The sequence below is a fragment of the Anticarsia gemmatalis genome, chromosome 18 (genome assembly GCF_050436995.1).
Source record: "Anticarsia gemmatalis isolate Benzon Research Colony breed Stoneville strain chromosome 18, ilAntGemm2 primary, whole genome shotgun sequence".
Taxonomy (NCBI): Eukaryota; Metazoa; Arthropoda; class Insecta; order Lepidoptera; family Erebidae; genus Anticarsia; species Anticarsia gemmatalis.
Window position 1 is genome coordinate 5977133 of NC_134762.1, and position 15819 is coordinate 5992951.

At 32.8% G+C, this 15819-nt stretch overlaps 1 protein-coding gene across 2 annotated transcripts in view; it reads right to left on the bottom strand.

The window, feature by feature from the left end:
- LOC142980430 (alpha-N-acetylgalactosaminidase) overlaps window positions 1–15819 on the bottom strand; it is a 70419-nt gene that overhangs the window by 23816 nt on the left and 30784 nt on the right. For both annotated transcript variants that reach the window (XM_076125803.1, XM_076125802.1), the window contains exons 2-3: window positions 11593–11977; window positions 9213–9387 (exon numbers count right to left, since the gene is read on the bottom strand). In XM_076125803.1, the coding sequence (XP_075981918.1) occupies window positions 9213–9387; window positions 11593–11765 (348 nt within the window). In that variant the 5' untranslated portion in view covers window positions 11766–11977. The remainder of the gene's footprint in view (window positions 1–9212; window positions 9388–11592; window positions 11978–15819) is intronic.

Sequence of the window (15819 nt, forward strand, 5' to 3'; positions counted from 1 at the left end):
TTTGCCAATACTGGGCAAGGTTTTCCTGTTTTAATGAGAAAACCTCGTATTCCTTCAAGATCTATACGAGGAACTCACAGCTGTGCAAGGCTCTTCATTATGATTTTTCATAGTTAGCTAGCGCACGTGATCTTCATATTTTCTGTCCATTTAGCCATTTAGCCAATACTATCCCTAATCCCACTGATGGGAAAAGGCCTTCCCTAATTCTTTCCAACTGGTCCTATCTTCTGCTTTGAATATGCAACGAATATAAAACATACTAATTAAACATATTCATTATATTTTAAACCCCCAACCTTTTGGTCTTTTGAGAGGCATATAGTTAATCATTCAGATGATCATTAATTTAAAGAATCACCAAAAACCATAATTAAGATCTGAATATAAAATTGCAATCTGAATATAAATTTTAATGCATTCAGTCTTCATATTGATTTATAAGTATAGTAATAAACGCGAGGCTCGGCTTATAACTGTTATTTACGCATCAAAGAATTGATCACAAAAACAGTATTATTTTCACTTTCTAACATTCGTCCTTATAAGTCACACATTATTAATGATGAAAACAACTCAAAGACTGTAGCATTTTTTTATATTAATTTCTCAAAAAAATACATACTGTTACAAATTAAATAACCCCAAACTTTGACGTTTGATATCAAGGCGCACTCTTTTTTCGGAAAAAAATTGTCGGAATATGTTTCATTGTTTGGTTTAATTTACACTAACTAACGCAGGACCGACCGCGTTCAATTTACTCCCTAGTATTAGGAAAGGACATAATGTCTTTTCCTACATCCTCATGTTTTCCTAAAAAAATTGTAGTTAACGGTGAAAGTGTTACGAACAGACACACAGACGTTCACATTTATAATATTAGTAGGTACTAGAATGTGATATTGTGTAAATAATTTCAATTATTCGTGATGATGTTTACCTACATATTTGCTGTAATTAAGTGCTAACTGCTGAGTGTTTACTTTTTATATACTCTTCACTGTAAGATTAAATAGTTTTAACCCTTTGATGTTCTCACGACGCTATATTTTTGTCGACGTTTGCCGACGAAAGCGTCGTGAGCACTTTTTGCTTTGTCGAGTATAGCCGACCGTGGCGGTCAAAGGGTTAAATACAGCTAGTCGGTAAATCAACCTATCTTGCCATCTATACACAGTCATAAGTAACATTCAACGCCCAATCAAAGTTATATACTTCTCAAAATACAATTAAACACCGTCAGTATATAACGCAATATAATTTATTTATTTACTTTCTCGGCACGCGCTAGCCACCGCAGACTGCGGTCACAATCAATTCACCGAGACATCATTGTGGTAACATAATCATTGAAGACGTTTACACCTACTATTTACTGTCTATTAATAATTTCCCGGTTATCTATGACATTTTGTTTTGTCACACTTAATAGACATTATTCAATAGTAATTACTCAGTAAGAGACCGTTCACATGACAAGCGTTGAACGCTCGTTTACAGATACAAACATTTAATAAAGCTTAACGCGCGTTAGCACGTGTACGGTCTGAACAAAAAAAAATATAATTCTGTCCCCGACAGCTGAATTTTTTTTTCAAATGAGTCTTTTATCTATCTATCGTATGGTTAGTGGTTAACCTAACGTCAATGATGTTCAAGCCGCCCGAAAGGCCTTTGACATGGCTTAACGACTGTTTATCTTTATCGACAACAACCGGGACCGACCTTTTACGTGCCCTCCGAAGCACGGAGACGCTCAGTTCATGTACCACTATGCGGTAACCTATCTATAGAATGAATGCGCCAACGGTTCCGTAACCCACAGATCGTTTACCGACCGGTGAACACAGTTGGCTATGAGCGCTTCAATATTCAAAAGAGTATAAAAATGCTTACAAAATCGCTTTATTTCGCTAAGACAAAATTGCAATGGAGAGACAAAAAAAATGTCATGTGAACGGGCCCTAAACGTGGAAGAAATTGTACAAAACGGGTAAAAGTAAAATGCTTTGTGGCGTGTGACGTAACACATGTCACGAACATGACTGGGCTTTAAGTGGGTAAGTGGTAGGTAATCTAAATGTCGTGTTAGGTCAGGGTTTTTGTGTAGGGATAATGACAAACCGTGTAAGTTCACGTAACTTTGAACACAGTTTCGCTGCTACTCGTCTTACTCGAAACATTGATATTATGCAAAATATATAAACTCTCGAAATTTTATTGATTGTGTTGACATTCCGAACCTATTTATAATTTCTTTCAAAACCTTCTTTGACAGGATTTATTTACCGCCAATCTACAAAATGAAAGCTAAATGAAGAATACCCGGAATCTCATGCAGTTTATTACTTTTATGCTTTAGCAAAATAAAACATTGTATAATAATTATACCATGTAAAAACCACTATATTATAAAAGATAACTCATACATCATATTATTAAAACGTAGGTATCACGATTGAGGATATGCAAAAGTGGGTGTGTGCCAAGGACTTAACGATTAGTTCCCATGAGAATGACCGCCTACTAATACAAATTATTATTTATTATAAGATATTTATCTATACTTGTTTGTATAGCGAGTTTCTGAACAATTGGCCAATATAAGCTATTGTGATTGGATAAAATCTTTGAGTGGATTAAGTCATTAATCAAAGCATAAAGATTGTACAAGTGCATTTTTTTACTGTGGACTTATGACAAACAAAAGAGCTTGATAAAGCAATTGACAAATGGATATTGGTCTTAATAAATCGTTGAATAAATTAATCTTTAATCATTGGTGAGATAGGAAGCCGACCCCAACATAGTTTGGAAGAAAAGCTAGGTTTGTCATAATAGATCCATTGATTGATGTAGTGACAACTTTATGTCGGGTTACTCTATGCTAATTTGATGCCTTATGCGCAAGTACGAAGATAAAATAAAGAGATGGTTTAAACAACATATTCCGAAACATTATTCATTTCGAATAACAATAGTAAATAGAACTTAGCGCCGTAAACCAATAAAAATATATAAAAATTCAACAATATTTATGCAAATAAACTGTCAATCAAACTCAAGTGTAAAACATTACTTCGCTAAATACATTCTAGTTACAGCCTGGCATAGAGGTCAACAACCTACGCTCAAATTGACACTTGACATTGAAGCCTCAAATCATATCAACACTTAGTAAATCATTATTGTAAGCAAAAAATTAAATGACATGGTAATTTTCTCGGTATAAATCCTTTATTTTCATGTTTGCATTGTCGGTAAAAATCCTTTGTTCTAAAGTGGTTGTTGTAAATTGATACCGAAACCACAGGAATTAGGCGTCATGATTATAATAATATTATGGTAAAGTCATGAGCTTAAGCTGTATGTAAAAAATAAGTTTGAGTGTAAGAGTAAATGTAAACTTATATCCTAAAGCTGGTCCACTCCAGCTTTAAAATATTATATAGGTACATTATTCGTCAGTCCTAAATATAGTATACTATAATTTCGTTTATATCTAAGTAATCTAGGACTACGCATCTGCGACTTGTAATATTACCACAAGACGATTAAAACCACAGGACCGAGCCGAGGATTTTATAATACGGTTATTTAAAGAATTTATTGTTATCAATAATTTATTATAACAAATGAATGATCGCTAAAAAAAACCTTTTGCAGTGATACCAATATACGAATGATATTATTACAGTTGCATATTATTACTTTCGACTGTATATATACAAGGCAGTGACAAGCACTATTATATTATATATTGAACTAGCTGACCCGCGCAACTTCGCTTGCGTCACGAGAGAGAATGAGTCATCATAATCCCCGTTTTGTAACATTTTTCGTTACTACTCCGCTCCTAACGGTCGTAGCGTGATGATATATAGCCTATAGCCTTCCTCGATAAATGGGCTATCTAACAGTGAAAGAATTTTTCAAATCGGACCAGTAGTTCCTGAGATTAGCGCGTTCAAACAAACAAACAAACAAACAAACTCTTCAGCTTTATAATATTAGTATAGACCTGAGATTAGCGCGTTCAAACAAACAAACAAACAAACAAACTCTTCAGCTTTATAATATTAGTATAGATGAACTATTAATTGTATCTTGTTATTTACGAATAGACAGTTAAAAAGGTCATCACATGCGGCGCTAGTGAGGTTCGAGGTCGTGTCAAATGTCAGTAGATTACGAGTATTTCCTAGTTCGCTTAATAATCCATACTAATATTATTAATAGATAATAACAGCGTGTTTATTTGTCTTTTCTCCATTAGAAAACTGTTTCGAACACTAACTAAATCGAAAAAAAACCTAGCAGGTATGATCAAATACTAAAATTAATTTTGCATATTATACGTTAAAATTGCTAAATTTAATAAGCTACACAATTTGTATCACTTCTCTTTTACCTTTAACCTATTCACTATCTATTCAACAGACACAATAATAAAACAGTTCTTATATTCACACGTGATTCAAAGAACAGGTACCTACCTATTATCATGTAACATCTTTCCCCATATAAATCAAGCCTTATTCATTAAATAATGAATAATTTAGTTCATAGTTAGTTACTTTCCTCAATAAACAGCGATGTCATTTCATTATTACATCAGTACAACGTTCATTAATACAATCACGTTGGACGTGAATCTTTATTTTCTAAGATACCCGTGAGAATCCGTAACAATACACAGAGATCAATGAAAACTTGTACTGAACACACAATAGACAGTTGCTTTAATAAAAACTGAACACAGTTGAGTAATACTTGAGTAAGAACACGAAATAATATGTAACTAGTATTTTTAGGTAACCACTTGGATACTGTAACTGTTACAGCGGACACTTGCATGTGCACAAATATTCGGATAACTTTGGAAGGTGTCTTAATATTTTATAATTTGTTCTATAAAAAATCGTATAATACTTCGTTTAAGCTTGCAATACCATGCTAGTGGAAGACCACTATTAGGTTGGGTTACTAACTGAACTTTAGGAGCAGAAAATATAGTATACTAAATTTTCCATTTTTGATTTCATCTTTAAATTTCATTGATATTAGACACACGAAGAATGTAAAACATGATTATTATTACTTCAAATTCTGTCTACGCAAGCAAAAAAGGAAAATGTTCTCTCTTTTCCAAGTTATAAAGGTTACCTACTTCTTACCCTTGGAGCTGATAGTTATTATCGCAGAAATTAATACCAGAAGGATCTGATAAAATAAGATTAAATATTATTATATTATGCCGATACTTCAATCTATGTAGATATTAATAACGTAGACGTCACTAGCGGAAAGTGATTGTACACTATTTTCTGAACGAGGTTAATTCACTCAGGTAAGCAGAGTAGACTAGTTTGTATAAAATTGCTATCAATATGTTTACCGGTAGTCGATAAGACTTGCTGAAGAATATCGATTATAGAATCTATGACAAAAACACCTCGACGCAAGAGGAAATTGATTTATTCTAATTTAATAAAGTGAAATACATTTTTCGATTGTTAAACACGCTCTGTAAATTACAGTCTCATAAAAAATAACCTTTATATGTAAAAAAACTACTATTTGAATGGTTGCACTAACTTAATAAGTGCAAGTGAAACTTTATCACACAACTAGTCTACTTATAAATTAAATAATATCGTTAAAAATTCAATCGTAATTCTCAAACTAATTACGAACAATATTATTTAACGTGCGTTTGTGTCAAACATCTATCATTTTCAAATACAAGCGAAACGTGTTACATTAATAAAGTTACACATTATGATATCAATAGAACAGACAATATTCGTTTTAATCAAATTCGAAACGACGGCATAACATTTCGAGCAGTAAATTGGTAAATGGCAATTAAAAAATGCGATCGTACCTAGTTATCTAAATATTGATAAATCGCTGCTGCCTCTGAGGCGCGGTCGGTTAGGTCAACTGCTAGCTACCAATTCCCAGGCCTGATTTTAGACAAGAGTTTGAAGTGAGTAATTTTTGCGTAAAAAAAGTAATAAACATACTTTACAAACTTACTTTTATACATAGTAATATTAGTATAGAGGTATAGATTATTCCGAATAGTAGTCCAGAGTTTGGTAACGTGCCCGGTATATGGCAATAGGCTCGTTACCTATTACATAGGACTAATATTTTTAATTTCATACATCTAGCCAACAGCTTCGGGTAAGTTAAGTTTAAGTTGAATAAATATCGTGTCTCTTGAACTAGCTTCTATAAAACATTTACTTGCACTTGTAGTGACGATCACGTGCTTACAACTGAATAAAAAACAACAACGGCTCTAAGAGTCTCCATGTTCTGGGAAGAATTATGTGTCATTATCCAATCGATGTTCTCAGTATAACGATGATTCGATTAACGGTTTAAATAACGATTTATAATCGCTAATGTGGTAATGGATAGAGCATCGATTCCAGTCAATTTCAATGCCATTTTCACTCAATTCGGGTGATTGATCGAAAGATTGATGAATTGTTTGAAAACAATCGGTTTGTTACATGTTTTGTTGCTTATTTAGGTGCAAGATAACGATATAAATAATAGGCTTTATGTGCCAAATGAGTAGGTACTAGTCACTTATTATAACAGAAACAAAGAATGAATAATAAGCTCTATAATATATTTCCAAAAATAAGTAATGCTCAACTATTCAGGATCAAAGTGAAAGGACTGCTGATACTTTAATTCAACGAATAATAGTCCACCCTTTATCTGTTGAAAGGTCAAAGTAATTTACCATTTTTTTTCCGACACCCAGATTTCTATTTCGAAAATTGACTCTTGACCCGAAAGAAATCTAGACAAATCTGAACTTAAGATCCTTTCCAGACTACAAATAATAATCATTTACTGAGTTTCTGCAAAACTCTTCTACATTACCTCAATGATATAAGAACTAATAATTCAGTAGTTATTAATGAAGATGATGTATGTTATTACGTGCAAGTATTATGAATCTATCGATGTTCGGTCTACGAAACATTAATCTCATTGGTAACACATTGCGAAATGCTACCTGCGTTATGCAAATATAGGAAAAGCGAAGACTTATGTACTTGCATGTGGGTAACACGTTTCATTACTTATTAATACGAGTGGTTCGACCTGATATCAACTTCAGAGCGGTCTCTTCACAATGACATTGGCTTTAGATCAGGGGTTCCCAACCTTTTCCTAGTCCGGGACCATTTTTATATTATTCTTGTTAGCAGGGACCACTATGTAAGTATATTTAAAATAAAGTGTAGTAATAATCCTGAAAATGTAAAATTTTAAAATCATTCGCGGACCATATAATGACTCCCGCGGACCACTGGTGGTCCACGGACCACTGGTTGGGAACCACTGCTTAAGATAGTTAATTCTAGCAATATAAATCATAATTTCAAGGTCACCAGGTCTTTCAGAAATAAATAAATGTTTGAAAAATCTTCAAACTTGTTAATTTGTTTCAAAGCGATCCTACAACTATTGTATCATAACTATTGCTTCAAATAGCTAGTTCTATCGATATGTTCTATATTTATTTTGTTTTGTTGCCAACCACATTAAAAAAGACCCAAAATTAATTATCCCCTTTTCACGTTAATAAATGCCTAAAGTGTTGATATATCTGAATAATGGTACCGTCATATTACAAAGATGTATGATCTATGCGTAACAAATTAATTAAAAGCGTGCAACTCATGTTTGCGTAATTAATTATAGACTCACTTTTTGCTTATCCGGTAGCAAATATTAATTATAATGCAATATCTAATTTAAACTAAAAAAAAAACTTCCCGCAAATCAATTGCCGATTCATCATTTAAAGAGTGATTGACAGGTGTTCATTGATTAAGAATTTTATTGATATTGAGTGATCTAGATCAAGTTGTCAATCGTTTTTTTTAAACCCGTTACTGTCCGTCGTAATATAAAAAATCATTTTATTTTCATATTAATATCTTATTAAAATACAATTTAATAAAATTGTCGTCACTTTTAAATCAGTTTTTCTTTCATACATATTGATCTAATTTTAAATAGACCAGCACTAATGTTTTTTTTTCAATAAGTAGGTACTTATATCAGACAAGAATAACAGTCTATTATGTCTTAAATTACTTTGTTAAGTAGAAGGTAATTTGTTCTAATGAATCAGGCACAGACACGCGAGTATGCTATAACTCTAAATTTTTTAATTTAATTTTAATTCAATTAAAATGCAAATTTTATTCAACGCTCTGATTACTATCAATTAATTAAAGTTACTTTTTCTATTATTATGTGCAATATAACCATCAACAGAAATGTAAAAAAAAAACAACTGAAATTAATTAAAATATTTGAAGAATTAATAATAATGTAATTTACACGTGTATGTGAATGACTTTGATTTAATATGTATTTGGTATAAGATCCTTATACGATAAAGAATTTAAATCTTCCTGCTTATTTTATTATAATTTAATATAAAAACTTAATTTATTACATTTATATTTTACGAATATAATAAAATATATTTTTATAGTTTGCATAACACAGTGCCGTAATACGCCTACGCATAACGTTCAGAATATAATAACATAAGTTTTTTAAGGTCTGTATTTTGATAAAACTTTTTCCTAAAAATATTGTGGGAAATGGTAGGACATACTTAATACTGCAATAGCAATGAACAAAAACAAATCTTTTTTTAGAAATCAAACGACCTTCTTAAGTCAAACTATCATAAACAAAATATTTTCAGGAGAAGACTACACACGAACTCTAAAACCACTTTTTTTTTTTTTTTTTTTAATAACCCATATCTGTCCCACTGCAGGGCAAGGGTCTCCTCCCAAACGAGGGGGAGGGGTTAGGCCTTGAGTCCACCACGCTGGCCAAGTGCGGGTTGGGGACTTTGCATGCCCTCAATAAATGTATCAAACAAATTTTAGGCATGCAAGGTTTCCTCACGATGTTTTCCTTCACCGTTAGAGCAAGTGATAATTATTTCTAATACACACATAACTTCGAAAAGTCATTGGTGTGTTGCCTCGGATTCGAACCTGCGACCACTTGCGTGGGAGGTGCCAACTTAAACCACTCGGCTATCACTGCTCTCACTGCTAAAACCACTAAGCAAAAAAAATTGAACTCACATAGTCAGGAATGATTACACACACTCCAACGTGTAATAATAAAATTCAACTTACATAGTCAGCTAAACTCTTCATGCCGTAAGGGAACCTCTCCCTGTCGGGCACGAGCCTGCCGCGGGAGTCCCGCTCCCTCTCTGGCCAGCAGTCGTCCACGTTGATGTACTCGTAGCCGACCGCCGCGTACCCTTCCGACACCAGGATGTCCGTCATTGTACGGAACAGACGATCACTGGACAATAAAGTGTGTGTTAGAAATAGATCTTACACTGTTGAGAATAGGAATCAGTTGCGACCGGGATCAAAAGTTATTAAAAAAATGGTACTTAATAACAGTCGAAACTAGAGATGAAACGGATATCCGGTAACTATCCGGTATCCGGCCTATCCGGCGGCTTTAATACTATCCGGCCGAATACCGGATAACTACTATTCGGCCGGATAGACATCCGGCCGAAATAAAAAAAGGTCTGGATAAAAAAAATTGTTTAGTAATCATTTACTTTATTTAGTAAGACTTAAGAACTTGAAATTTTCAAATAACAATAGCACAATGAAATAATAACCTAAAGTCACGCACGTGTCTGCACTGCAATCGACACAATAAGTCAATGAATGAAAGAATTGCTAACTTCGCTCATCAACGAAAAGACCCGAATCAAACCGAGGCCACCCGGTCGTTCGGACGTCGCCTACGCCAAGTGTGTGTGCGCTGCACCAAACGGCTAAGGTCCGCCGAATATTCGGCGGCCGGATATCCGGCTATCCGGCCAGGTGGTAGGCCGAATATCCGGTATCCGGTATCCGGCCAAACTGCTATCCGTTTCATCTCTAGTCGAAACCTACTTGAAACTGCCAATCAATTACCAAGAAAGTCATGTAGGCTTCTGTACCCGAATTTCAACAGCGTTTTCGTATTAGCTCGAAATACTAAAAATCAAACAAATTACAAATCATAATATGTATAAGGATACAAGAGCATCAAATGATTCCTCTATCCTTCAATTAAGTCTAAGCCAAAGATAACTATGGCTTAGGTGGAAAATTATCCAATTTCCATTAAAAACTTCTAGTTTATTAGTCTTCAGTATTACAAGTAAATTAAGACCATGATTTGTTGTTCAATTTGCGATGATCGCGAATAGAATAACAAGTCATTCATACTTTATCACAATTGCACATGTTTTGTAAAAATGGCCTATAATACTGTCGAACAAATTAGGTATTAAACCGCTCAACAACCATCATTATACAATAAAAAAGTGTGATAACAACAGACTCATCTATTCGACCAGTGGAAGTCAATGACAATAGACTGTTGACAGTACGGCTCAGTGAGAGTGAACAAGCCATTTGTTCGAATTAGTTCCAGTGACGACCGCGATTATTTCTGCACATCCCCTATACGCCTATACTAAATTACGCCTTTGTGTTCCATCAATACAAATACTTTGAATGTCATGGGTTTGATTCTATTAACTGTTGCTATGTACTTTCTTTTGAACTTACTTTTTCAGGCTTATAAAGAATGTCCTACATCAACATACAATCCGTAGCCATTTTTTAACCCAAATAAGATACTATTACGTTTATAGGTTCAAAATGTTAACCCCGAATCTACACTGTAATTGTGTGCCGTATACCAAGAGTGTGGCGTGAAGAAATTACTTTTAGTGAAGCTGGCGTCATTTAATTGTGGATATAAAGGTTGAAAGGTCAAAAATCAGAATATTTACCATAGTACATCTATTAATGGTATTGTCACAACAGACACTATTGGCCCTAAAGATATATAAAAAACATTCCCTTTTATTAAGCTACTTTCTATGATAACTTTGTATTTTCCTTTACATTATTTACATTTTGTAAGCGCATTATGTTGCCCTAAATAAATTCCTTATAGTTACTTAGGTATCTTATTGAATGTTAGTCAACACAATCATTAGATCTAGTTTCGCGAGCCGGCGGGAAACTCGATATAAATTAACTTGTCGTATCCTTCGGGCATTGAGAAGGAAGTTACACAATTGTACTCGTAAATTAAAGTAGTTAGGTATAATTATACCTATCGATAAACAAGTTATTATGTTGATTGTGTTTGATTAGAGATAAATATCGTTTTCATTAAATTTACCAGACAATGTTGGAGCAATAATGGCAAAGGTGTGTTTGGAAATGTAGTGAATGAATAAAGGAAGGTAAAGAATAAGATAGATTTGGTCTCATATTCATTCTAAATTTTTTTGCTATTTTTACAAAATATTAGCTTATTTTTATCGCATCTGACTGCAATTAATGTCTATTTTGTAAATTTCTGCTGTGGTATTTTGTCAATAAGTTGGCTATTCCTTATTGACCTCACTAAGATCACAACCTAGTATTCAGAATAAAAGAGAGGAAATCGAGGAAGATAAAAAAGTTTGTAAAAGCCACTCACCTTATACAGTTATCGGGATCATTTTTACAATCGGTGTTACACCTAAATCGTTCCCAGGCGAGCCAGCCCATGGGCGGCGTGAGCGCCAGCCCATTGTCCAGCCCGGATATCTTGCCAAGAAGGCATAGAACCACACACACTGTCCACAACCCAACAGACTTCCAACTAGCCATGACACCGGACGAAACAAACGAAATATAACAAATACTATCTATCTTCGGAACTTATCCTCATAGTTTATCCACTGTCCGATTTTGTACGAACTATTCAAAGTAATGTGTATTGAAACGTGTGCGTTGTGTAAATGTCAATGGGATAATGACATTCTTAGGTTATCACAGCGAAGAGGTCGGTGCATGGAGTTACGTTACAGTCCTTGTTGTATCTGAAACAAACAAAAACAATTATTAATTACTTGCTTCCTTGTGAACATAATCATTATAAAAACAATCGAAACGTAAATACAGATTAAATATAAATCTATTAATTTAAATCGTGGTTTGGAAGTGGTAATTGGCTTGGACATTTGATACACGATTTCGCATTATTATATGGCTTTCTCTCCATCAAAAAAATACCAAATATGGGAAAATATCGTAGGAAATATAATTTTCGAATTCAAAAATTTAATTTTTCAAAATATCTTTTAACAATCTACGCAAAATTATTATTTTGGGAACTACTGATTCCATGCGCTGCTGGACTATAGTTTCAATATAGTAATATGTTTATAGCTGCAGTGTAAAGATCTGCATATACACATGATTGCTATTCACCTCCTAACCTTGACAATAATAAGATAATCGTCGCATAATCAAAAGGCGTTTATAGTCCATATAAGGGTCACGGCATCGCATACAAAGCTTGCATACACCTAGGTCATAGCTATCAGAACATCACAAACTACTACTTAGCCGGCAGATATACCGTCATTAAGTCCTATCTCACATCTAGGGGTCGCCACTGATGTCTTATTATCGAGAATTACTGCATAAAGATTGCTTTAACGTATAAATTAAACATGTAGGTGAAATGATAAATAATTAAGTAGAATTGTGTCAAGATTGTTTTGTTCGTGGTCTGTTTCTTATTATAAGAGTTGGGCTTTATATGAGTTGACGTTGCGTTGAGAGTTGGGTTACTAGGTATTTTATAACATCATCGATGGACAGCAGAATTTACTTAAAAACAAAGGTGAAATGGTTATATTGATCAACTTAAGATACTGTACAAAAAAATACATTTATGTTATCTAATTAAGCAGCACTTACTAAAATAATATGTATCTCTTTATATTGAGCAACTTTTTTCGAGAATGTTTATAAAATAAGGAGATTCACTTTGATAAGTAATACCAAAAACCGTTGAGTCATAAGGTAAAACGCAAAATGAAACTTCGTCGTTCTAAATTAATGATACAAACACTGTACCTTTAATGAGATTAAAGGGTCAATCAGGCTTAATTGGATTAACAAAATTAGCAAAGTGTTTTTGTAAAAAGGTTCGACTGCCTTCAAAAACAGAACGTACTTAAAGTGTACAGTTCGTAGAATCTCAGGAAATAATATGAGAACAAATGATGAGATAATAGACAGTTATTGATTTAACGTATAACAAAATAAAAGGAATAAAAAAATCCAAATGACAACAATGTGTTAAAAGCTGGCTTTAAAGAGAAACACTTGATTTATTTCACAATTTACACCAAAAAGCAAATTACAAAAGTATTATCAATTTATTTATCGTTAAAACAGAAACTTTGAATAACATAGGTACCTGATATAAAAATAGTTAAGAACATAACACGCTCTATGCACTTTTGGTTGACGTGTGGTATCGCACCAAAATTAAATCGAATACTGCCAACATATTTATTTGATGTGAAACCATTAGCACCTCATAGGTCAATGGCATCCAGTAACAGGTTTTAATCACAAGAATTTATTCTATCAATACAATCTTGTGCTTTATTTCCAAAAATACCAAATTTTAGAGGTTTCTGAACTTTCGATACCGTTATTTTAAAGATAAGCTCTGTTAAAATATGGCTCATAAAATATTGTCAACTTCGAAAAGTTTTTATGATAATAAAAAACATCTCCTATGTTGTTGTTTCTAAATTAACTCTATAATTGTCGAAACAAAATAAAAATAAATCCGTTTATAATTTTCGCCTGTATTTTAGACATGACTTCATCTTAGAGCTATCTTTCTTGTATTATTACTGTAAAAGTCACGTTCCTATTATTAAAATGATTGGTCTTAATTATCATTGATATCTATGCAATATTAATAAAATACGTTTGCAAACTTTTATAATTGCAATATCTTACAACAGTGGTATCTTTCGAAAGCTTTCTTACATCTTTTAGTTAGACTATTGCAAATAGTAAATTTGTATTTTATTAGCGTTGTGTTATTGTGGTTCACACATCATTAGATAATTAGGAAAAATGTAAGAGGTGGTTCTGTAATTGTAAGTTAGATTTACAAACTATTACTAACCCCTCAAACGTCCGATGGATACTAAAGTATCCATTGGACGTTTGAGTGGATAAAGTTGGTTTTGAGAAACGAAAATGTACTACTCATTAAACCATTAAATACACGACGACAAATATAATATACCCGATGTATTATCATTTTTTGATTAATACCTTTAAATTTATTTTTGTTGTTTGTAATCACTGTTAATATGTGCCCAAATTCTTATTGCTCGATATGTGATCGTCGTGGATATAAAAACGTCACGTCATATACACATTGGTGGCACAAGGAGTTAATTATTACAAATCTAGACAGAATAATAACATTACGTATCGTTTAATAAAATAATCCAGCATACTAATGACGTCAAACAGTTCAATCTAGTAATCAAACATGACAACAATGAACTACTTAACATACAACACAGTTGATGACAAAGTACACCAAGGATTGTACATAACAAACAATAATAAAAACAATATGAAAGAAGAAAAGGCTCAGAATAAAAAAACTCAGTACGATTAGTTCGAAAGAATACCTGGAACAAATTACAAGCGATTATCTAGTGCATCTGTCACGCGATATAGACATAAACAGGCAATAATATAAAACTATTATATGTAAGTAACGAGGTAATCAGGGAAAATTTATTAATTGCTCATTAATATTAATTTTGACAATAAATTTCTTCATTTTCTATTCGCCTTTTATGTTTTGGTTTCGATCGCAGGTATTACGATTGCTTTAATTGTGTATGTGTGTGTTATGAAAGTATTTTGTTTAAAATCCAGCCTGATTTTTTTTGGATAATAAAACGTAAATTCAGGGCAACATTGATGATCATTTTAGTCCTACCATCCTACCATCCTCATATATTTTTTCTAATTAAATTTCGTTTTCTAATTATTTCAGAACTATGTGTATCGTGAGTAGAAGAAATAAACACATCTTCATTTTAATGAGAACGAGAATGACAATAAAATGGCGTCGATTGCTATTAAACAGCGATGTAATGAGAAAATTACAGATTGATAGAGAATAGTTCATCACTTTTTATGGCTGTATCATTTGCTTTCTGGTTTCTTGTGTGTCAAGCATAAATCTAGATTGAATTTATATAACCTGATTACTGTACATTACGCAATATATAATTAATAACTGAATTATTGTATTAAGAAGAAAATATATTATAGGTATAAGAGAATCTTAGATTTTTCGGACTCATCGTCAGTTCGTCATAAATTTCCAGGAAGATAAATAAAAAAAGGTATAAAAAAAAAGGTACTACTTGAGCACCACAATGTTAAAAATCAATTTACTATAGTTTTATTAAACTTTTTATTTTTAACAGGTGAATAATTTGCAATTTGTTTCAATCACACACTGCAAAATTAAATTTATTTTTAGCGCTCACAATTTAGTACTTAATTGAATTATATTTTCAATAACTAAACGTTGCACAGATATAATCATCGAACACTTTAGAACAACAAACTTTTTGTAATTAGCACCATTTTTGCATGTTTTACAACAAAATTGCTCGTCAGTCTGATTTCCATCTATACAATTTCTTGGATTAATCGCTTAACAATTATAATTCTAATCCTTGTTGTATGAGTCAACCGACGCATCCACGTGTACACATAATTACATTATAAGTCTATTGTGTTTCAATTACTTTCAATTGTTTATCCAATGTCCGTCGACTGCACAATTAAGAGACTGCTGAGCTTATTATAT